The sequence below is a fragment of the Aulonocara stuartgranti genome, assembly GCF_965226115.1.
Source record: "Aulonocara stuartgranti genome assembly, chromosome: 20".
Classification (NCBI taxonomy): domain Eukaryota; kingdom Metazoa; phylum Chordata; class Actinopteri; order Cichliformes; family Cichlidae; genus Aulonocara; species Aulonocara stuartgranti.
Genome location: NC_138956.1, coordinates 21,248,030 through 21,272,628, shown reverse-complemented (window position 1 = coordinate 21,272,628; position 24,599 = coordinate 21,248,030). Strand labels below are relative to the sequence as shown.

The 24,599-nt window shown below is 39.4% G+C and overlaps 1 protein-coding gene across 3 annotated transcripts; it reads right to left on the bottom strand.

The window, feature by feature from the left end:
* Positions 1–1,716: 1,716 nt before the first annotated feature.
* LOC309697634 (protein bicaudal D homolog 2) lies at positions 1,717–24,589 on the bottom strand. 3 transcript variants are annotated; one of them, XM_082519698.1, is made up of 11 exons: positions 24,385–24,589; positions 23,378–23,575; positions 21,045–21,380; positions 18,533–18,745; positions 18,203–18,355; positions 15,001–15,513; positions 13,191–14,057; positions 12,420–12,599; positions 8,760–8,911; positions 6,154–6,493; positions 1,717–4,231 (listed from the first exon to the last, which is right to left on the bottom strand). In XM_082519698.1, exons 3-11 carry the CDS (start codon positions 21,294–21,296, stop codon positions 4,226–4,228), a joined length of 2,676 nt encoding a protein of 891 aa, XP_082375824.1. In that variant the 5' UTR covers positions 21,297–21,380; positions 23,378–23,575; positions 24,385–24,589; the 3' UTR covers positions 1,717–4,225. The 3 variants fall into 3 exon arrangements, with proteins under 3 accessions (XP_082375824.1, XP_082375823.1, XP_082375825.1); XM_082519697.1 differs by lacking the exon at positions 23,378–23,575; XM_082519699.1 differs by lacking the exons at positions 23,378–23,575; positions 24,385–24,589 and adding an exon at positions 23,165–23,350.
* Positions 24,590–24,599: the final 10 nt, after the last annotated feature.

The following is a 24,599-nucleotide window of genomic DNA, read 5'->3' as shown; positions in this document are numbered from 1 at the left end:
CTAACTTGAGGAGAAGAAACAACATTGTATACTTACAAAACTAATCAAAATATAATGGAAGCATAAATGGAAAATGTGTTTAGGTTTTGTCTTTTTCAGTTTGGTCAAATTTGTCAATATGACAAATATATTTGTGCTGTAATTTCTCTTCAGAACCTCTTAAATCTTACCCTATATATTATGATCCCCCCCCACACTTACTTATCTACTTTACAGTCTAAGGGGCGCTGGAGCCTATCGTAGATCTCACAGGGTGAGAGGAAGGGTAGGCACAGAGTGAACAAATCACCAGTCTGTCGCAGGGCTAACACAGAAAGGCAATCATTTACACCTACTGAAGAATCACCAATTAATCTAACATGCATGTCCTCATGTCTGTGGAGAAATCCTGAGTACCTGAAGGGATGGGCTCTCTCCAGGTGCAGGTACACGGAGAACACGCAAACTCCACACATGAAGGTACCTCATATATGCAAAGCTTGCCGATGGATTGAAACTCACGGCTTTCTCTCTGTGAGGAAACCGTGCAAACCACTAGATAATCAAACCTATAGAAAAATAGCTACAATAGCTGTGGGTGAGATATATTAAGTTAAATGTGTACATTTTAATTCTTTGCTTTAGTTTTAATATAATTTATGTACTATTGTGTTTTTTAATTGCTCTTTTCTTGAAGATGGCTTTCACTCTAATATCTTGCTATTTTTATTAGTTTGTGTTTTCATGAAGTTGGTGTGTTTGTACTGTGGAGTTTCTGAACAAGCTGCAGAAAAAATCTGCACAAAAGAATCATGTCCAGACCAATCCCACCACCCCCTCCTTTCTAGTCAAACTAGCCAGAAGAGCTTTGTGACTCTATGACCAAACTTTATTGCGCAGCATGCTGCATTATTCAGCTGTCTAGGCTTAGATTTTCAAATGAGAACTTACTGGGAATACCACCTACAAAACCACAAAAATTAACCACAAACCAGTATCCTGCTGTATTTACAATGTAATAAACTGACAGGATATACGTGCATGCAGGCATGTGAAAAAGAACACTTTTACAAGACTATGGAAAGTCCTGTGAAAAGCTATGTGGGGCATGCTCCTGTTTCCATAGGAATTGAAAGACTTGAATTAAAAGAAAGAATTGAAAACAGCTGCAAGGCACTGTTAATGAGATACACACAATTAATCACCAACAAGTGTGACCATCTCTATAAAAGCAGAAGTTATGGCAGTTTGCAGGACTGAGCATTACACAGATCATCAGACTGTGCACTTCTCAGAGAAACTGCAAAAAAACCCCAAGAGCGACAGCTTTGACCCTACAGAGTGTTAGCAATGACTTACTGCATGACAGCTTAATTAGGGAAAGACTGAACAGGTATGACTTGTTTGGAAGGACTGCCAAAAGAATGCATCTTCTCTCTAATTAGAACAAAGCAGTATGGGTTAGGTTTGTAAAGTTACATCTGAAAAAAACAAGACTTTTGGAGCAATCTACTGTAGATGGACACCAAAATGGAGACATCTGGCCACAATGCCCAGCATCACATATCAGCACAAACATCTCATACCATGACATGGTAGTGTCAATTCACAATTCAACTACAAACTATTGAATTGTGGGGTGTACTTCGTTTTTCACAGGACTGCACAGACTCCTTTTCCCCATAAGTGCAGTATAAGAAAAATACCAAAGTCACTCACTCAAAACCACGAGCACTATACGGTGTTGGCTTGTTTTTATTCTTCATGACAAAAGTGGATAGAAGGTCAATGAAAGGTCAACGTTGCATACACAAAAAGTTGAGGACCTCAAATGTGTTATGTGGAGTGTGTGCTTGTCAACAATTTACACAGAATGCAGACCACATAAATACAGTTAAAATATTATACAAGAGTGGCAATTAAATTATACACACATCTGCACAGAGTGACTTAAATCAATGTACAACCTTCAGTGTGAAAATGACATTATGTTAAAGTATTTTCACTTTTTAGCCAGAGTGTGTGGACATAACTTCAATAAATAAATGGAGGAGCTAACCCGGCAGTCTACAATCTTTGATACATTAGGTCCAAATGTATTCAGAATATTAAAAGAAAGTTCAGTAGTTGTAACAGTTGTCTAAAATATCAATCAGCTAATTTTGATTCATTTAAGTTATTACTTAATCCTTAATGAGGTAACATGATTAATAAATACAAGGCATGCCAGCTAAAAAGTGAAAATATTTTACCAAAATGAGATATCACTTTTTTCAGTACTAACACTGCTCAGTGAGTTTATTTAAAATAATTAAAACATTAAAAAAAAATACAACTACAGTGTTGAACTTTAGCCTCTATTTAGAAAATGTGACTTTCTGAAACAGCAGACAAGACCAAAATCAAGGCACAAAAAACCAAAACAAAACACCAGCTAACCAAAAATAAAACCTCATCAGCAGGATGCGGCTTCTTCTAGTAAAGAGGAAAGTTGAGTTTTAGTAAGTGTCAACATTTTCTAGTATTAATTTCTCCGTTTTCAAACAGCTTTTCCCAAATGCAATTGAAAGGACCACGATTGGTCGTGTTAAGTCAGTTTAATACATTGTAAGTTGCCTTCAGTGAAAAAAAAAGGTGAGGTTACAGTGCCAATGTCAACCTGTGCAATGCTGTCTTCAAGTCAAAGTCCATATATCATACTGCTCTTTAAGCAGTCCCTTTAGAGGTATCAAGTGACACATGTACATTTACATGCTATTCTTCATTGCAAACCTTTAGCAAAGCAGTGTCATGTCTGAGTTCCCACACACTTTAAATGAAGCAGCTTTTTCAGATTTATTTATTCTTGATTCTAAGCCATAATGTGCAAATAGATGCAAACTTCAATGTAATGCTTTTTAAATGATCGGGTATCAGTATTTATTTCTACTTTCTATAAGCAGCAACCCCAGCAATACCTGGTATTAGCATTTCAAACTGAAAACAACACATGCTGTAGAGAAGCAGCCTGCTTGCTGTGGATGATACTAGGTTATTACTATTCATTTATTTTGGTGGCACAAAAAGCATGATGACATTATGCTATGAAATACAAAACACGAATATTGTTGATTAGCTGTTCAAAGGAGCAAAGAGAAAGCAGATATCGAATGGAAAATGTTGTCACAGTAATGAAGAGAAATGACAATGGAGGATTTTACTAAAAGGTTTAGGGGAAACCAGGCCACTTTGTTCTAATGATGTAAGACAGTGACTTCCAAAATCTTCTTATATTAAGAGATGCAAATATCTGTTGTAAAATAGCTGCAGCCAGCCATTGGTAACGGAAAATGAGGCTAGGTTTCAAAGCCCAAAGCCTTAAACAGTAGATTGTATACAGGCACTGTCCTGACTTGGTCTGCATAGTTTGCGAAGATGCACATTACAGATTTCCCAAATCATGCATCTCACCACTCAGTGTCTGAACTGAGGTGATGAATGTATGGCTGATATTTTCCATATGAAATGTCATGTTTACTGACCTCTCTTTAAAGGGTGTGCCTGAAATCTAAGAACCAGAAATGGCGTAATAGAAAGAGCATGTAACTGCACCACCAGTAAAAGGAAGAATCTCAAGACAACAATAAGCTCTACTTTTAAGGTAAGACTATTGGTAAGGCTGCAGTGTTCTATAAAAAACTACCTGGGAGAGCTACCACAGATCATCTAATGGTTTACCAACACTAAAGACGCCAGATGGGCCTGATACATCAAGCCAGACTAAAGGCAAGAATGTAAGACAGAGCCTTCAGAGAACAGATCATAGCCTTGAATCAAAGTCTGAGGACAGTAAATATTGTACAAGGAGAGTCTCTGAAATAAATACTGCCAATGGTTCAGTACAACACAAAGCCTTGAACAGGACCAGATGGAAGTTGGAACCACTTTGGACAACACAGGTAATGACTTCACAAAGAAATGAGCAGCACATTTGTCTCTTCATCCTTCTTCGGGCTGCATGCAGGCTTCTCCACTCCAAGCAGAGAAGACCAAAAGGGTGGGATGAGAGGGTTTTTTTTTTTTGTTTTTTTTTTTTTAAATACTTTTTTTTCCTGTCCATGGTTCTGGTAGGTAGAGTGGGGAATGTAGCATCATATCTGGGATGGACAGGATGTCTCAGGTCAGGGAAGGAGGAGGGAGCCAAGGAGTCAACATGAAGACAGGTCCTTATGGAGAAGAAGGGTTTTGGAGTAATGGGAGGAGTGTTTCAGCGCTACAAAGACAAGGTGAGACAGAGACAAAAAGGAAAAAAATATTTAGTCTGACTTAAGAACTTTAAAAAGTTTAGTGGAAAATGGTAAGGGTAAATTATAAGGATAAACAGATCAATACAACATAGAGCACAAAAGGTTAGCAATTTAGGGGTGATCAGTTAAAATAAGCAAAAATCTTAACCAAACTAAACACTAACCCTAAACTAAAGCTGTGCAAAAACAAGATTGTTCAAGATAAAAGCAAGCACTGAGAAGGTATTTGATCAAAGTTGTTTGTTTGGTCTGTTATGCAAACAGCATAACAATTCACATGTTAGGAAATATGAAGATGAAGTCTTGGCACTGTAAGTACGCTTTCAATTTTGGAAAAGCCTTTTTAAAAACTGCTAACGTTGAAGCATGTGTTCTTTCAGTGCCCTCTAGTTCATTACTAGCACTGTCAGTGCGCCCCAGGGTGGCTGTGGCTACAATGTAGCTTGCCATCACCAGTGTGTGAATGTGTGTGTGAATGGGTGGATGACTGGATATGTAAAGCGCTTTGGGGTCCTTAGGGACTAGTAAAGCGCTATATAAATACAGGCCATTTACCATTTCATTGATATCAATGATAGTTTATTAGTCTCTTATTTAAAACTTGTTATAGAGAAACACTATATGGACAAAAGAACTGGGCTCTGCACACACTGGACTTACAGGAGCTGCTCAGTAATGGAAACCATTGGCATGATGATCCCAGTACACAGTTATTTTGCTGAGGTTAATGCCAGAAGAGGTTTGGAGCTCGTCAGTTACTGAGTCAACAGAGCATTGGTGACTTTTGTATGCTGTGCTGCTCAGCACTCAGTGACACCACATTTACGTGGTCAACCACTTTGTGACTGAGTTGCTTTGGTTCCTAAAAACTTCCACTTTGCAAAAATACCACTTACAGCTAATTGTGGAATATTTAGGAGAAAGGAAATTCCATGAACTCAGTAGCAACTCATCACAGTTTCTCAAATGTTTGAAAAGGCAGACTGCATGGTTGGGCTGGAATTTACACTCCCGTGGCAATGGGACTGAAAACACCTGAATTCAGTGTGGGTCCAATACTTTTGTCAATATAGTGTGTAAACCAGTTCGATAGCTTAGATCTGCTGGCTAATTTACGTTTATTTTTTTATTGTCTCCTTGATGATTTAGAGTGTGAGCTCCGAGCCCTAGAAGATGTAGCTTTATTACCAGAGCTCTTACTGGCATTAGTGTACAACTCCTCTGTGTTTCTACTTGTAGATGTAAATGATCTTTGTCTAGACTCTCTACAGATTCCGGTCATCCTGGTTCTACTTGCTGAATTGTTAACAGAGTGTGATGTGACTGCCTGGGCCCTTGACGGACTTGAATTGAACTGTGCAGAGTCTGACAGATACGTGTTATGGCATGCTGCTGCTGCTTGTACAGAATTAGACCTGCGACCTGACTGCTTTCTCCTCACAGAAACATCTGATTTAGGGTTTAGAGCATGATTTTGTTGGCTTTCACCCCATGCTTCACTGGTGTTAGCATACACACACACCGTTTTAGAAGAGGTTAGTTTATCTATAGAAGAAGAAAACAAAGAAGACTTCAGTCTGGCAGAAGAGGCAGGTACAACGCGAGTTGTGATGAAAGTGTCCTGACGTAAAGGGACAGAAGCTCTCCGGACTGATGCTCCCTTTTTTGATTCACTTACAGGATACATTTTAGAGCTTAAATCACTGTTCACAGAACTGGTGGAGCCTTTATAGGTCAGGGAAAAACCACGATTCAACTCTGTGTTACAAACATCACTGACACTATGACTTCTAATAAAAGTGGCATCTCTTTGGAGACCCTTGCTTCCGCGTGAGCGGCTGCTGGTTTGGCTGGAGTTGTCAGGATAAAGAGAAAGAGGGGTTCTTACAGGGCTTGTGTGGAGGCTTCTAGTTAGAGATCGCAGGTGGTGAGTAGCAGGAACGGGGCTAGACCGTGGACTGCTCCTCAATGGAGGCCGGGCGGGACTGCTTCTGGGGCTCCGAGGGGCACGGCCTGACTTGGTAGCAAGCTCTTTGGCCCGAGAGCGACGGGGGCTGCTGTTTAAGCTGTGTGGAGACATAGGGGCCTCCAGGTCCTCCAAACGTTGAGTAAGAGCCAGCTTCTGCTGGATGGCCATACGCAGAAGAGAATTCAGTGTCTTCTTCTCATCCTCAGCAGCAGCTAGCTGCCTCTGCATCTCATCCAGCTGGGTCACATACTGATCACACCTGAGAGATGCAACATGCAGCAAGAAATAAAGACAGAGGCATAGAAATACATGCTTCACACTAGGGCTGCTCGATTATGGCAAAAATGATAATCACGATTATTTTCACTGAAATTGAGATCACGATTATTTGACGATATTTATTTAACCCTTTAAGACCTACTATAGAACCAAGTCCACCAGAGCTTATATTATTTTTTTTACATGCTGTAGTGCCATTTGTGGGAGCACTTCAAGTTGCTATACATCAATACAACTGTTATAGCCCATATTTTAATAATATGTATGCATTAAGTCCATAGTAATTACATAAATTGCAAAAAAGTGCAATAAACTACAAAAAAAATTGAAAATTGCTTTTGTTTTGTTTACATATATTTCTACTTGGAGAAATTTAAGAGGTTTATCCCTCAAAACTTTAAATACAATAAAGTTGCAAAAAATAGTTTCCCACCACAGGAAATTTATTTTGAGTGTCTTCATAGTTTTATTTTGGAGATACAGCAATTTTTATATACTGCAGGAAAAACAAAAAACAATCCTATGATGCAAATTTGCAAAGAAAACAGCAGGTGCATCATTTCACTGTGGGAAGTGTTACGAACAGCTGATAGGAACGGCGAAGCGTGTTTCTGGAATATTATGTTTTTGTTCCTGCAAGCGCTTTTTATGCAATTTTTGCAAAGCTATATGTGGAACGAAACCGTGACCGAGGACAAGCTGATGGCATCAGATGTAAGTACAACTCCTCCGGTTTCATATGCAAAACAAATTATTGCGCTAGCTTACATGGTTCAGGTTCTACAGGGATTTAAAAATAGTTACGCAAAACGGAGCGTGCTGCTCTGACCGGCTTTAAAGGGTTAACAATGACTTTTAAAAAATAATATAAAATAGTGTGCAACACCACTGAAGTTTTTTTTTTTTAAACTCTCTTTTCAACCAACGGCAGTCACTCTCCAAATAACTTCTGCTTAGCTTTCCGAGCTTCCCTCGGGTCCTCTTAATCAGTGGTCTCCAACCTTTTTTGCGCCACGGACGGTTTATGCCCGACAATATTTTCACGGACCGGCCTTTAAGGTGTCGCGGATAAATGAGGGAGGGGCTAATAATCGGCTCAGTCATTTTTAATGATCGTTGAAAGCCCAGATCGTAATCGTGATTAAAATTCGATTAATTGAGCAGCCCTACTTCACACGACTTATAGTGTGTTAAATGCAAACATCAAACACCAGCAGGGATTGCAACTGAAGATTATTGTTATTATTGGTTAATTTTACAGGCTAACAAATCATTAAAAATATCACAAGCTATCACAAGTTACAAAAGCAAAACTTTTTTCCCACGGATTATTTTTTGTAGTTAAAATAAATAAATTAACATTGATATCAAACTGAGATAAATAATGTTGGAAAAGCTTCAATTCATTCATTCACTGGCAACTGGGAACGATGCTAACTGGAAAATGTAAGTAAAAATATGTTTAAAATGAGTACGGTAATACACCCTTATTTTCATATATTGTAGAGATGCACTCATACTAGCTATCCACATGATGGCTCCACTGAACCTGATTCTAAGCAAATATCTTTTTATAAAGCTGTAATCTCTATCCTATTGGAACAGACAGTAGCAGCCCTTCATTACTGGCTCTTCTTCAATCCTTCTTAGGGATAACAACTGTCTGGAAAGGGCCTAGACGGTCTAATACATGGCCAAGAACCTTCTCAGGGCACTTTGGCAACACATAACACAATCACCAAAAACAGAAAAATAATCATTAGTGCACTCATACAAATCCCAAATAAAAACACCGCAAAGAAGAGGTTAGTGAGTCAAGTGTTATGATCTGTATGTTTAACTCTTAACATCTTCCCCTTGATAGTATGGTGGTGTTTATAGTCAAACCCATGTCCTACAAACGTTAAAAGTCTTTCTTAAAGGTGACCTTGCTTGATCACCCATCAGCACAGGGCAAAGCATGTGGTTTGTAATCTTCACGTGAACTAGTGGATTGCCCATAGGTGTAATAAGCATGGTAAGCTCATTACACGAGTGAAAGCAAAAGCTGTACCTTAGCAAGAGCACAACTAATAAGCCTTAAAACTACTAGTACAGAGCCAAATACAATCCAGTTTTAAGACATTTTAAAGCAGTTTTTTAAATGTTTGTTTCTTCTAACTTTATTAAATATATGATTGTGTTATATTTGTCCTCCCTGAGTCAGTAATATGTTTTGCTTCAAATCACATGAAATGAAAGCTTACCGGCTGGCGAACATGACTCGAAGAGAAGAGAAGGTGGCAGCGTCCTCCTTCAGGGCTTTGAGCTCATTTCGGAGCTTCATCATGGTCTCTGACACCATACTCTTCTCCGTCTCATACTTTGTTTTCAAATTGGATAAGGCCAACTCTGCAGTCTGCAATAACAAAAATATTATTTAGTATCAAAATGGGGTTTTAAAAACACATTATGATCTGTTGCTGGTATGAAAACACATTATTTAAAATTATGCACTTCTTTCAAAACTAGGAATACTCTGGAGACACTTGCATGCGATAATAAATGCCGGCCAAGAATTTAGGGTCAAATTCCTTAGATTTGAGTAGCTTCAGTGACAGCTCAACTGTTCCTGTCCTATGTGACTACAAAATTTCCTGTTAAACAGCAATCTCGGTCAGAGTTTTAAAGATCAATGAAAAGAAAAATCACTATTATGAAGAAGGCACAAAATCAACAATATGACTCTATAGTTTAAACACGCTGTATCTTAAGCAAATAGTTTGTTCTAAATCACGTTTGCCCCACTAATGGGATTGCTTTTTACTTATCTGTTCTCCAAATACAAATATCAGTGTAACAATCTCATGTGTAAATGGTTTGATTACATCAGAGGCACCAGTGGACAGCTAACGTCAACAGACTTGAGAAGGAAAACTATTGTCAGTGACCACTGGCCCATCAAACAGATTACCTTAAGTGTGCGTATGTGTATACAGGACTGACTGTTCAGGTAATGACAGAAACAGGTCATGCAATGCTGAACATAGCACATCAGAGGAGAGGTTGAACTCTCTTTCCCTCTTCCCTTTGTGCTATGTCACATCAGAGGAGAGGCTGATGTACTCAAGGTGCACAATCATGTGGGTCCAGGGGACTGTCTAGACAAGACATTGATGAGACAGGTCACCCATACTGCTTATGTGAGATTATGGATGGATAATACTCCTGCAAAGTGAGTTATATAACAAGCACGTATGGCGTCTCCAGTTGGACATGCTCTCTCACTTGACCTAATTCTCAGTGAGCAGACAATTTCCTGAAGTACTTTTATATGGGGAAATGCACAACATCAATATAGTTACAGGATTATTTTATTATTGTTGGCTGTATCTGTGAATAGCAATTGTTTTCCCAACTTTTTTACTTACTCAACCTAACAGGAAGTGCTATGTCAAACATTTTTTAATGTTATGTTTGCTTTAAATTTACTTGGAGTTGGCACCAAAGTAACAGACAAAAGTAAAAGCAATAGTTACTGCGGCTGTGTGTTATTATAAACGAGGATAAAAATAGTGCGCATGAACTTTGCAAAAAGCAGCTTGCACATCAAAGCTCAGCAATCAACTCAACACTGAAATCTTTTCACAGCAAACTTTTACTTTAAGTGTCATGTTTACTGTCATGTTTACTGTCACCAGCAACTTTGAAGTTGCTGGTGACAGTAAACACAAAACCAGCAGCTTTGTCATAATAAGAAAATGGTGTGTTAGAATGAATTTATTTTGCATAATCAATGATAGCAGCAATGCTTGTCTGGCTGCTTACTGATACTTAAGTGATGGTGTGTCTGGTACGGTTATTGGGATTTACTGCCAGTCTCCGGTACCAATCCCTGCTTATTATAATAAGGCTAAGCAGAATGCACTCAGTGGACTGTGGCCAGTTTTAGTTAATCTAAGGATTTGTTGAAAAGCAGATAAAATTTCACTCAAGATTTTCATTGGTTGACTAGAGGCCTATTAAGGGCTCCAACATACTTCTATGGTGATCCTACACATAACGTATAATTGCATTCCAGAATTTCCAGTTGAAGTCAGAAATCTGAATTCCTGAGTTCCCAGTCACAATTTTTCAAAGTCTGAGCATCCCCACCAAGCTTGACTGAACAATCCAAGATGACAGCAATAAATGTAAAGTTAAAAGGTAAAATTGTATAACTTGCAATTTGTTCTGTCACTGCTGTGTATTCATGACTTGCTAATGAAGCCATATGCATAGCTCTGACACAGCACAGCGCAAAGAAAAAAAAAAGTTAGTGATGCATGAATGACTCGATCTTGCTAAGAAGCAAAACAAATTCAGCAAAGCAATGAGAAACACCGAGTATTACTGGAACACACTTGACTAAGGAGTTACGTCATCCCCAGCTTTGACGTCTGACTTCTGAGATAAACAGAACACAGCATTAGGACAGCTGTGCAGACCAAGCCCTACATGTCGTAACTCTTTACTGTCACCAGGGGGCAGTGTCAGAAACAACTAAGTGAATTTATAAAATATAAAGAGTTGAAGCAAAACAAAGTGTTAAAAAAACAAACAAAAACAAAAAAATGTGTCCACTGCAGTCACTGTCTCTGATTCTTGAGCTGAATTTGTTGATCACAAATTTTTTGTCCTCTCACACTTCTCTTGCTTGTGGCGAAAGCAACTCTCAGACACATAACTAGTTGTACCATAAATTACCCCTAACAAGAGATGACAACTCTTTTATCTTATATCTAACACAGACTAATGGTTAAATATTAGCAAGGTTAATTTTCAGACAATCTGTGTAAACCAAGGTAGCTATTCTCAAAATTATGTTCATATAACAAAACAAAAACAATGAAGCCTGCCTTCTATGAGTGAAAGTGGGAAAGTATAGGAAAGCTTGATTTTAATATCAAGCAGCAAAACTACAAACACTGACCTTAGACACAAAAGAATTAAAGATCAAATGACATTAGTTGGCCTCAATTCTAAACAAGGCACATTCCAAGAGACCTTTAAGCCCTTTTTCCTTTAGTACTTACTTGGATCGGCTCAACTTGGCTTGATTTGTTTTCATTACAATCGAGTACCACCTAATATGTGTGGGGTCATTATACCAACATAGCCAATGTCCTGTGATGCCACTGACTAACAAATTGGTGGCATGCAGTCTGTTGACGTCACATTTTAGAAATGACTCTGATCGCTTGGAACCCCAGCCAAGTAGATAGTAAAAAAAAGTCCCTGGAAACACTTACTATGACCTAATGGAAAACCCTAAAAACTGCATCAAGCCGTGACAATCAACCCGAATAGGTACTAACTGATAGGGGCCATTACTTATTCATAAATGGGACATACGACTTGTTTCGGACAGTGAATGAGCTACGGTGTATATCAAGGTGCTTTACAGGTGAGGTTAGTATAACTGTCAGTGGTGACAATCCTGCTAAATGAGTTTTTCTTCTGTTAAACAAATAAATTATTTAAATTATTTCTTTTAACATGTATCAACAACCTGACATACACAGGGAGGATGAGATGAAGGCGAAAAAACAGAAAGAAAATGCTTATACAAATGGCATTTGTGTAGATTTAAAGACAAATAGTTTTTCAATATTTGGCATGGTGTTTGTAAAAACAGGTTTGTCAGAGTAACAGTGGTAAGTGTGGAAGTTATGTCAATGCTGTACATGAGAATAAACATGACTGGTGACATAACACCATCTACATATATATGAATGGGGCAGTAATTGTAAAGACTGTAGCAAAGGGCTGGTGCCAAACAGCCGATACACTCACAACTTCAGCTCCTTCTGAAGTAACACTATACCTCCCTTCACTGAAGATAAAGACAAACATTACAACACAGATACTTGCTTACTGTGACCTACCTGTTTGTTAGCCTTGAGAACAGTCCTGAGGGTAGCAATCTGTTCTCTCTTGGTACTCAGAAGAGACTTGAGTTTTAACACTTCCTCCAAGAGGTTTTCATTGTCCCGCTCTGCCTCTCCACTGCTGCTTAGCCCTGAGTAGGGCACTGCACCCCTCTGACGACAAAGGTCCACTGCCACCTGAGAGAACAGAGACAGATATTTATAAGGGTTAGCACAGTTAGTCTGGCAAATAACATTTCTTATATAACGGGAACAACATTTTGATTTAAAAAATAAAAAATAAAAAAATCTTTATCACGAAATGATCACATTTCTTAACAATAACACTGAAGTGGCAGGAATAAATCTTCAAACATGTAAAAGAGGATTTATTTTTTGTTTGAGAATATGCACTTCTCTAGTTAATGAACTTGTTACCACCCTGTCTTTTCTTTCGGTGTAATGGAGGTTACAGTTCTACTCTGACCCCTGATAAGCCGCTACATTCACGCCCACACGTGTCACTGTAGCCCATGCCAGGCACTGGATTTGTGCAGACATGGGACCAGCTGAACTCTGTTAACAGGCTGAGCAGATTATTAGGTTCAGTGAAACATTTGTAAAGGAGTTAAGGATTTTACCCAGAATAAAAGTTTGTTTTTCAGCATTAGGGTTACAGCAAAAAAGTTTGAGAATTTGCACTGGTTACAAGTTTTAGTTCACAAAGAACTAAGTAGTGTTGGAGTACTACATTAATAAATGTCACAAGAACTACACTTTTTGTCTTACCCGAAGATGTTTTATCTGGCAACGGATGACTGCTACTAAGTTGCGAACATTGGAAGGGTCCCTGAAATCTAGGGTGGGGGATCCAGGGCAGGTAGGAGAGTCTCCACTGGTTACAGCACTGTCAACTTCTCCCATAAACTGCAACGCTGCAGCTTTCGAAATGAACATGTCATTGGCTCGAGTCTTCTTTTGGACGCTGTGCTGGGAATAGAGGTGTGATCTTCTGGCGCTGCCTCCTGACCTGGCACCATCACGATAATAGTCCAGGGTGACCCGTTTGGGAGTAAGGTTGTTGCATACACAGATGTGGTGATACAGGTTGGACAGCTCCTCAGAGAAGGCCAGCAGCTCTTCCTGAGCAACACTTAAGTGCCCTTCAGAATCACTTGCCACTTTCCGTGTTGCTCCAATCTCCTTCTCCAGCTCACTGATGCGCTCTTGATCTTGCTTGCTGGACTTGATACACTGACGGATTTTGTCAGCCAGCTCCTGGGCCTCAGCCCTCCAACGCTCCTTCTCTTGCTTGTATCTCTGCTCCAGGGTGTTATAACGTGTTCCTGCCTGAGACAGTTCATCTCGCAGCTTTAGAAGCTCTTCGCTAGCCGCGCGCATACGCGCTTCCAGCACCTCCTTGCTCTTGGTGTCTACCTCATAGTCAAATACAGCATTGCCACCATCTTTTTCTGTCTCATTATCTCCTTTGTCATCCACCTCTTGGCTTTGTTGTCGACTACTCTGCACAGCTTCCAGCTGCTGGGTGAGAGAGCCAACCTTGTCTTCTTGCTGACTGAGTGCCTGTCTGGACATTACCAGCTGCATCTGCAGTTCCTCCACCTTGCTAGTCAAGCTGGACTTCTCTCGCTCTGCCTGGATGTACACACAAACATAACATGAGAAGTCTGTAATTATTAACATCAGTTCACAGAACAAGAACAATACTGAATGTTGATTAATTTCAAAACAAAAAGGGAGGTTATAAATGTCTGTGACACACATTTCTCCCCCACCACCTTTACTCATTATAAATTTTTAATGTCAAATAGCGACATCTGTTCAGTAGGAACTTTCAAACCCAGCCTCTTGATTTAAGTGCACCATGAATAATATATTTACATTACATAGAGAGCAATGACAGCTCAAGACATTCTTCATTTCCTGAAGTACCCTTTGGTTTATGAAGCTTTATCAGGTGGGAGCTGGAGAAAGTGCTTGATGGAATACACAATATATATTAATGCTCCTCCTCCATCACAAAACGGATGTGGTCTAGAGCAGGAAGTGGCAGAGAGCCCTGCTAACAGCTTAGCGCACAGACTAAATTGTATATCCTCCTTACTTAGCCAAGCCAGATAACAGCTTTCTATTTTACATATCTACAGTAAATAAACTGTCTAAACCTTTTAAAGGCTTTTAAATTCATATATAAAAGGTCATAAGAAAGCAACATAGGGTAAATGCTTAAGTAATTATCAAATTATTGTGTGTTATTTTTCTTAACTCTGTTAAGACTATTAATGGGCACCCAAGCATCTGAGAAACAATGATACCCTAAACCCTAATTCTACTTTTAGTGATACTTGAAACTGACTGTGATGGCTATAGAATTACCACACTAAACTAATGATACTTCCATACCCAAACGTTTGCAAATTCTCGTTACCTCTGTACACAATCCATAAAATGACTTCATTCTCTTAATAACATGTAGGATTGAAGTTACTTTTTTTTAAGTTCCTTTTAATCATTTGTCCTCAGTGGGATACCACAAAGAAGCATTTGAAAAAAAGGTAAGTGTTTTTCTGTTGCTCACCTGTAGGAGCTGCTGCTTTAGTTTCTGACTGTCTGAAAAGTGTAGCTCACTCAGCAGGTCTGCGACCAGTCCAGAAGCAGGAGCACGAAGTACATCACTGTGGCGTGGGGTGGAGTAGCGATGGATGAGGCCGTTACTTTTGGAGCCACCCAAGTGAGGAGGGTTAGCAGAACTGGAAGAAGATCCAGGACCGTTATTAAAACCGCTGTCCTGATTCTCATCCCCATCCTCCCCTTCACCCTCTCCACCCTGGCCCTCTTCCTGGCTGTCATCCAGCTGCTCCAAGTGGAGCTCCAGGTTCCCCACAGAATCAAAGGGGTTAAGGGTCAAGGCAGAGAGCTCCCGCCGCAGACTGTTTTTCTGCTCCCTTTCCTCCTTCAGTGCTTCAAGGGCCTCATCCAGCTGCCTCTCTGCAATCTCCCTCAGTCTTCCAGCTTCCTCCAGCTGTCCTCGCAGCTCCTCCTGCTCCTCGTTCTTCTGGGTCAGCTCCAGCTTAATTGATTCAAACTCAACCTGAAATAAGATTAGAAGCAGGACAAGAAGACTTTCTTTGTTACTTTATTCAGCTCATTTAGTATGAATGGAAATTGTATCCCTAACATGCAAATACACTTATCACTGCATTTAGCAAAGTTACACTCACAACCAGACAGCTTCAGTAGGCAAATGAAAACTACACTGTCTGACTTCATAGTCACCCAAACCAATAATTTTATTATTGCTATAGCATAGTTTCTTCCCCTCTGCTGTTGGACACATGAACAATAACCATATGACTGTTCCCGCTACTAACACATGACCCTACGCTGTGTTCACTGCATCATTCCATGTTTGGCACTGATCACCACCTGCACTCATGTATATATCTTTCAACGTAGCACTCTTAATTCTTATTCTCATGTATATATCTCATGTATAGCTCATGCACATATCTTTCTATGTAGCACTTTTAATTCTTATCCCTACTTTTATTTTTTTTCATGTCTATTTAAGTGCTATTTATGACACTATTTAAGTGCTATTTATTACACTATGTTTGCACTGAAGCACCGCAGCAATTTCCTAATGTTGTAAACCTGCTCAACATTTGGCAATAAACCCCTTTCTGATTCTGATTCATAAATGAACAGTCAAAATAAAGTGGATAAAAATGTATCCATTTAGGAATTCTAATAACAATGTTTGCTGGGCTCTTGCTAGAAACACAGTAGCTTTTAGAAGCTTAACTTAAGCTTAATTTATAACAGTATTTATAACAGTATGTTTGCACTGAAGCACCACAGCAATTTCCTAATGTTGTAAACCCGCTCAACATTTGGCAATAAAACCCTTTCTGATTCTGATTCTTTCTGATTCTGACATAAAGTACACATAAAATAATGCATGTTTCTTATAAATAGCTATAATATAACATTGAAATTGTCCTTCTATGATTGACAGGCTAAAGATCAGTTAGGGTACATGTGTTAACATCAAAGGGCCAAATCTGTACAGTCATGGACAATTTTTAGTCTGGCATGGATATCATTTTAGGTTATTGAGAAATTCTGGTCTGCCAGGCTGTAGCTGTGGTCTCTGCAGGTTAAAAGCTTGCTAACACAGAATGCAACAAAATGAAAGAAGAAAAAAAAAGAAAAGTTTATACTGAGGGCAGACAATTTCAACCAAAGCAAGAAACTGGACAGCTTATGCTTTTACCAAGTGTAAAGAAAGGCCAGTGTATCTTTCTCAAGAGACATAAAATGTCTCTTGAGAAAAAACATAATTTGCAGCATTGCACTAATGTTTGAATTAAAATGAATTATTAAAAGCCAAGCTAACACTAGTTCTCAAGTTCAGGCTGTTAAAAAAGGTACTTATTTGGCTATATGGTAGCTTACTACAATAGTAAGACTAATAATTGGCTAGCTTTTATGTGGACCACATTATGTGTGAAAAGGCCAAATGAGACATACATTTTGGACTCAAAGCATGTCCATCTGTCCCTTCATGTGATTCTCATTTTCCAGTGTGTCCCTCAAATGAAAATGAATGTGGTTTCATTTAAAAATTATATTCCAGACAGAGAGATACAGATGACAAAATATTTTCTTTCAAAGTCAACTCACAGGTCACATACATTTTTCCCAAATCTAGTACTGACAGAGATGTGTATGCACATCAAGCAGACTTGGAATAACTGCTTAATACAACAACCAACATGAAAAATTTACATATAAGTACAGTGTCTATGGAGCATTTTCCAAAGCTGTGCTTATATTTACAAAATATTCTCACATAAAATTATTAAAACAAAAATATCTAAATTCTCAGAGCACATAATGTCCTCTAGAATGTGAAAAAAATAAATAAAAAACACAACATCCCGAAATATCTTGAGAAACATGAAATAGTTACACTGAAACATGGTTGCCATGGTGCAACACACAGCTATAATTACACACTTTCAATCACACTGCATTACAAATGTTAAACTGGCTTTGGTATTCGGCTTTCAGTGGAAGCAGGTTTTATGGGAATATACTGTCTAATGAAAAACACAGGTAGTTATGAGATGAATAGCATGTCCTCTGCTGTGGGAGCTGCTTCATTTGGTGAAAAGAACAACACTATTCACCCGGCAACTAGACTGTCCAGTCTGTTCACCAGCAGCTTTTTTGTTACCGTCCTTTGAAGTTTTGACAACAAACATGTTGTGTGGTATAGTGTATTTGTTTACCTTCCTCCTCATGTGTGAAGGTGGAGGAACAAAACCTTACTGAATTATTTCTCTTCATTTCTCCATACGGTTGGAGATTAGGGTTATTGATAGAGGAGAGAGATGGGCAGAGCAAGCGAGCTCTGGCTTTGGGCATTATCAGGTTTAGCTAAAACCCTCGCAGTTACCCCACCACACTAGTCTACTTCAGGTAATTCAGAAACTCTGTAACAAAGGTAACCTGCTTTTCTGTGTCACCATGCTCTCTGGCCCTAGAAATTCTGAACACTACTGTTTCACACATCCATGTCTCCTCGTCAGCCCCTTCCTGCCCCTTGCCAATTTTTTAAAAAAATGTTTCAAATTTATGCAGCAGATGGGACTCAGGACATATAGAGTGGAGATGGGGGTTGTTTATCGATTTATTTCATATTCTTTCAATAATAAAATCAATAAATATAATGTTATACAAAAATGATTGTGTGAAGGAAGGTGACAACTGACCTGGTTTTCCTTGAGCACAGACACCTGCTTTTGCAGAGATATGTTCTCTTCCTCTAGCTCCCCATTGTCCTGCAACTGGCGCAGCTCACGCACTTTATATTCCTTTATTTCATCCCTCAGGTGGCCTTTCTCTGCCTCAAGACACTCACACTCCTGTGGAAGAAAATCCACAGTAAAATCAGTACAAAGCACAGCTTAACATGCTTAACTGTCAATTACATATCATATACTGTTAATTCTAGGCTAGAGAACTAATATTTTCTCCAAAGGGATTTAATTTTTATTTGCATTTATCACGAGAAGAGGGAGTACTGAATGAGTACACCATACCTTCTTCAGCTGGGTGGAGAGCCCCCCAAGTCTATCAATCTCTGCGTGGGCATTGCCCAGAGCAAGGCGTGCTTGCTTCAGCTCTGTCTGAACTTCCTCTATGCGCATTGCCATGGCAGCCTCTTTACTGGCAGTCTCCTGTAGCAGGCTCTCCTCCCGGCACTCTCCATCAGCAGCTGCACGTTTCTGGCTGCTCACAGAATCTGCAAATGCCTTAACACAAACAAAAACTGATAAGGACAGCTCTAAAACACTATTTGACACACTATTGTGTTACACATAAGGGGGGAAACAATAACATTTGACCCATATCATTATAAAGATAAGAAATGTAAACAATGTAAACAAAGGAGAGGAAATTGCACTTCTCTGTCAGTTTTCAGTGGACATTAATCACCTGAGACCTGACTGCAATGAGGAAATAGCTGATATGGTTCTGTAACCTTGGACCTTAACAGCAATTTCCACATCATTTTTGCAGTTCTGTTTGTCTTGCCTTATACTATGACCCTAATAGATTACAGTTATCTAGCAATAACATGCATTTTTTCACAGCGTGCCACAACCACAGACCTTGACACACACTATGCACCAATAAGTGCTAATGAAAGAAAGATCACATAAGGGTTTTAATGAAACAAACAAGCTACTAAACATGCCTAAATGATCACTAATAATATGGTTACATAATGACCAGCACAGGAGCTCAACCCTGCCAAAACCTAAATGGGTAAATAGCCAAAAATAAAAAAGGAGGTTTACACTGATTTTAAAAATAGCTGAAATCAGAAACAGTACAGCACTTAAATTTATATGGCATTATAAAGCATCCCAGCTGACCACTTTTACTGTTATTCTTACAGATAAATTGATTAATATCAGTAACTACCCGTAAGAAGGATTTTTTTTTTTTTTAAATTTCTCCCCTTTTAATTTGAACAGGCAGATGGAATAACTGCAAAATCAGAAATCTGCCCACATGACCGGACTTAGTTTTATAGGATTAATTTCTTACATAAATCAGTATTTAAAAACCTGTTCCAGTAATACCAAATACCTTTGTGGGTCTATAAGTATTTGTGACAAAATTTACATTAGGAAACACTTGTTAAAACATTCTTAATGTGCTAATTATTCTTCAGTTTTCTGTATGGAAACAACACTGCATTAATCAGTTATTTTAGCAGAAATTCAGTGGCAATATGAAAACGGAGTCTAATACAGTTTTTGTACCTTTAAAATTGAGATTCAAACGATCTAGTAAATATGGTCAAGTCAGTGTTACTATACAATGGTTATTTACTTAACACCCCCCCCCCCCCCACAATGGTGGAAAGTGCATTGTTTATAATATGAAAAGCCTATGCATTATTTCAATGTATCTATGAAAGGCATGGTTTAAACATAATCAGAGCTTTGCTGTATTGGCCTGATCTTTTATCTTGAATATCCTGCTCTGACCATATTAAATCCTTAATGCTTTAACATAACGAATCAAAATCAGCTAAATTTAGACATCCAAATTAACATATGTTAATAGCAACATGCTGACTAACTGGATGCAAAAACGTCATAATCAGTTAACACTCTTCTCCTGCCAACATCAAATGACATGTGAGGCAAACCTGACTCAACATGATCACAAGACAAGACATTCAAAGTATAATATTAGGTCACAACTGTAACAGAGCTGTTATTGTTTTATCAGAAAGTGAGAGCTACAAAAAGACAATGACGGAATGAACAGGCAAATTCATGACATAGTCCACTGGCACGTGTAAAAAAAACAAAACAAAAAAAACCCTCAACCATGGTATCTTTAAAGGACTGCAAGACCGCAAGGCAGCTCCTCAACTATGAACTATAAAATGAATAAACTTAGAGAGATTGTGCTTATATATAATAGCAGCAATTATGGTGTTGATGGCATTTAAATTATGCCTACCAATAATGTAAACCCGTTAAACCTGATAATTATAAAATACAATTTTTGTATGGTGTCCATTGTTTCATGATTTTAATACCCTGCAAAATACAAGAGTTCTGTTTATTAGACCATTACTGTGAAAGCTTACAACGGGAAATGCATTTCATTGCGCACATTTTATTATATAAACAAAAGATCACACAGCAAGTATGTGATATAGGAAAACTACCTGGAAACCAGTGGAATGATGACCTCACAAGCTTACAAGGTAAATATGGTAAATGGACTGGTGTTTTTTTAGTGCTTTTCCCAATCACACAAGCACTTTTTTCTATGCTTTCCCTATGTAAGTGCTTTCTATCTAACGTTCACACAGATTCATACTCTGATGAATGCATCAGAGAGCGAGTTGGAGTTAGTATCTTGCCCAAGGATATTTGGCATGCAGACTAGAGAAGATGAGGATCGAACCACCAACCTTCCAATTAGTACGTGACCTGCTCTACATCCTGACCTACAGCCAAGCCACCCCAAATATATAAATAAACAATCTAAAAAAATAACATATGCCTTAGGTGCTCCTACCTCTTTGAGCTGTTGTAGCTCCAGTTTGAGAGATTCATGCTCTTCTTCCAGCTGTGTGTGTTTCATCTTGAGGGAAGCACTTTCCTCCAGCACCACCAGACCGTAGCGGGCTGCCTGTAGCTTTTCCTCTGTGGCCTCTTGAAGCTCGAGAGTCAGCCGCATCACTTCAGCCTTCAAATCCCTGCTCCCCATCTCCGCTTCCTCTTCTCCCTCGGCCATTGCACCTGCTGGGTCTGCACCCGCCTCCAGCATCCTTACTTAGTCTCCTGCTTGTCTGCAAATGTTTTACTGAGACAATTGCCTCCTTCACTCCTCTGCTTTCATTACGCCACACCACTACGGCAAAAGACAAAGAACATGGTTACATAAAATACTTGGAGATAGAGGTTTTTGCATAAATTGTAGTGTGACACTAATGGAGTAAACTGTAAGGTTTAACTTTGGGATTAGTTTAATGGGATAAAAGTTTTACTAAAGCTTTAAAGACCAGGAGAAAAATCTAAGAGATTAAATTAAGATCTAGTGCTGAAAGGGCTGCATTATCAGCTAGAGTGCTTTCTGATTTTTATTTTATTTTTTTGCATGATTGTCATACGTGATGTTTCAGATCATCAGTTTCTAATACTAAGAAAGATAACACAATAAAAATAAAATGCCCCTTTTGGTAAATCATATGTATTATTATTAAAATAATAATACATAAAATAATCACTTGAACAGAACATGTCTGACAAAGTGAATTAGGAAAAGAGATCTGGTGAACCTTCCCCCAGGAGTGGTCATCCTACCAAAATTACTCCAAGAGTGCATCAAGAACAACATCTGAAGAACAGCAGGTCTGGGGGGGGGGGGGGGGGGGGGGGGGCGGCAGTTTTCAACAATAAGAAAGAGGCTGGGCAAAGCTGGCATCCACAGGAGGGTTCCAGGATAAAAAAAAAACTCATCACTGACTAAAAAGAACACAATGGTTCATTTTCAATTTGATCGAACCATGAATTCTGCTTACTACCACAAAATTCTGAAGGACAATATCTGACCATTAGTTCATAATAGTCCACTTAAGTATGGGAAGGTTTTTGAGTGGCCAAAGTCCAGTCTTAAATCTGATTAAGATGTTTTGGCATAACTTTAAACAGGCCACTCATGCTTGAAAATTACTCATTGTAGCTGAATTAAACGATTTCTGCAAAGAAGAATGACCCAAAATCCTTCCACAATGATGTGAAAGACTCATTGCCAGTTACTGCAAATGCCTGATTGCAGTTCTTGCTGCTAAGTGTGGCACAACCAGTTATTAGGTTTAGGGGGCAATTACTTTTTCACACAGGGACAGATAGGTTTGGATAGCTTTTCATAGCTACTGGTCCTTAATAAGCTAAATCATCATTTAAGAACTCCACTTTACATTTGCTCAGATTTTTTTTTTTTTTTTGGGGGGGGGGGGGGGTCTAATACTAAAATGTGTTTGATCTGAAACATATAAGTCTGACAAATATGCAAAAACATAAATCAAGAAACTGTTTTTCACCGTCTAAGAAATGATTTAGACCTAAAACAAACAAATTGATTACTGAGGTTTCCTCACATCCCCATAATTAACAAAAACAGGCTTAAACTTAAATGCAAGAGGATGCTGATGCTATTTAGTATTTTTTAGTATTTATTTATTTATTGTCATTGTCAAGAACAATGAAATTGCGTTTGGGGCTTCCATACAACCCAAAAAAAAGAAGAAAATAATAAATACCCCTTAAAACCCAAGTGTACATATTTAACCCAGTGTGACTCCAATGCAATAAGACAATCCTTAGCAATAATGTTCGTAGAAATTCAGACAAAGACCTGAGAAACATGACAAAATACAACAATGCAACCCATTCAATATTATTGTACTGTGAGATATGATATCAGATATGATAGTTATCTATTTAAGAAAGGGGGGGGGGCAGGAGGGGGAAGAGAATAAAGATATGATGCACCAATGCAGACCAGTTCATTGCTATTAAGAAGTTGGATATGGTTATTGTCCGTGAGAGGGGGGCAGAGAGTTCAGGAGCCTCACAGCCTGTGGATACAGGCTGTTGGCCAGTCTGGATGTTCTGGCCTGTATAGACCTGTACCTTCTCCCTGAGGGCAGCAGATGGAAAAGGTGGCGCGCAGGGTGATGTTGGTCCCGCAGGATACTGTGCACCCTCCTCAGACAGCGAGTGGGGAAGATATTACTGATCTCTGGCAGACTTGTTCCAATAATTCTGCCAGCTTCTTTCACCACCCGCTGGAGTGCTTGCTGATCGGCCTTGGTGCAGCTGGGGAACCACACTAGAAATCCATACGTCAGAACGCTGCTGATGGCACAGTTGTAGAAGTTCAACATCAGAGATCTGGGAATGTGTGCGCTCCGCAGTCTCCTCAGGTAGTAGAGGCGCTGTTGGGCCTTCCGTACAACTGAGGTGATATGGTTGCCCCAGGACAGGTCCTCGGTCACAGTTACCCCCAAGAATTTAAAACTGCTCACCCTCTCCACCGCCTCACTGCCAATGAAGAGAGGCAGATGGTTGTTATGGCCCCTCTTCCGGAAATCTACAATGACCTCCTTGGTCTTTTTGGTGTTTAAGACCAAGTTATTGTCGTGGCACCATGACTCTAGTTGTTGCACCTAGAGTCATGGTGCCACGACAATAACTTGGTCTTAAACACCAAGAGTAGCATCGACCAGTCTTCATCTTTCACACTACGCAAATTACTGCTAAACACTTGAAACAGCTGCTACACGACCAAGGCGCGGAAACAACATATGTTTACTTCGACCGGCCTGGGTGGGGCAGATTCCCACGATTTCCTCGTGTCCTCTTGTCTGACCGAAGATGGAAACACCAGCCGCTGGTCGTCCCGTGCCAAAGGATGTAGCTGCGAGTTAGTCATGAAACAAGCATCTGCTTCCTCTACGCCAAGAAACCGGTTCTCCGTGAACATGCACTAAGAGCTTGCAATTGAGAATATTCGCTATGTTTAAAAGCAAGAGGCTATTAATCAGATAAAACACATATTGACAGTAGTCAAAGACCACAGTGGAGTAACGTGGAAATATGACACAACTAGAGACAGCTAGCAGCACCAGGTTTAATCTAACGCTGATGCAGATAGCGAAACGGACTTTCGCTAGCTAGATAGCTTCTTAGCTTTGCAATTTCACCTTCCTACATAGCCTTAACCGAACGGACGCCAACAGTCTAACCGATTAACTAACTAACGGGGCTTGAACACTGTTGTAACAAGAGCCGGATCCTATCAGGCAAGCTAATTAGCCGGACAGCCATCATTAGCCTACCTACATACTCACCCTATGGCTTTATCCCAAAGATGGCACTCGGTGGCTGCTCGCAAACGTTAGCCTTGCACGTCCAAATGGAGCTGTCTCTCTTAAAAGCAACGGTTGCTAATTACGAAACAACAGCCAAGGATACCAACAGCGGCGGCAGCAGCAGTTTCCCTTCCTCCCACCAGTTCCTCCACCCGTTTCTCCTCCCGAGGTCGGGTGTCAAACGCGCGCCGAAA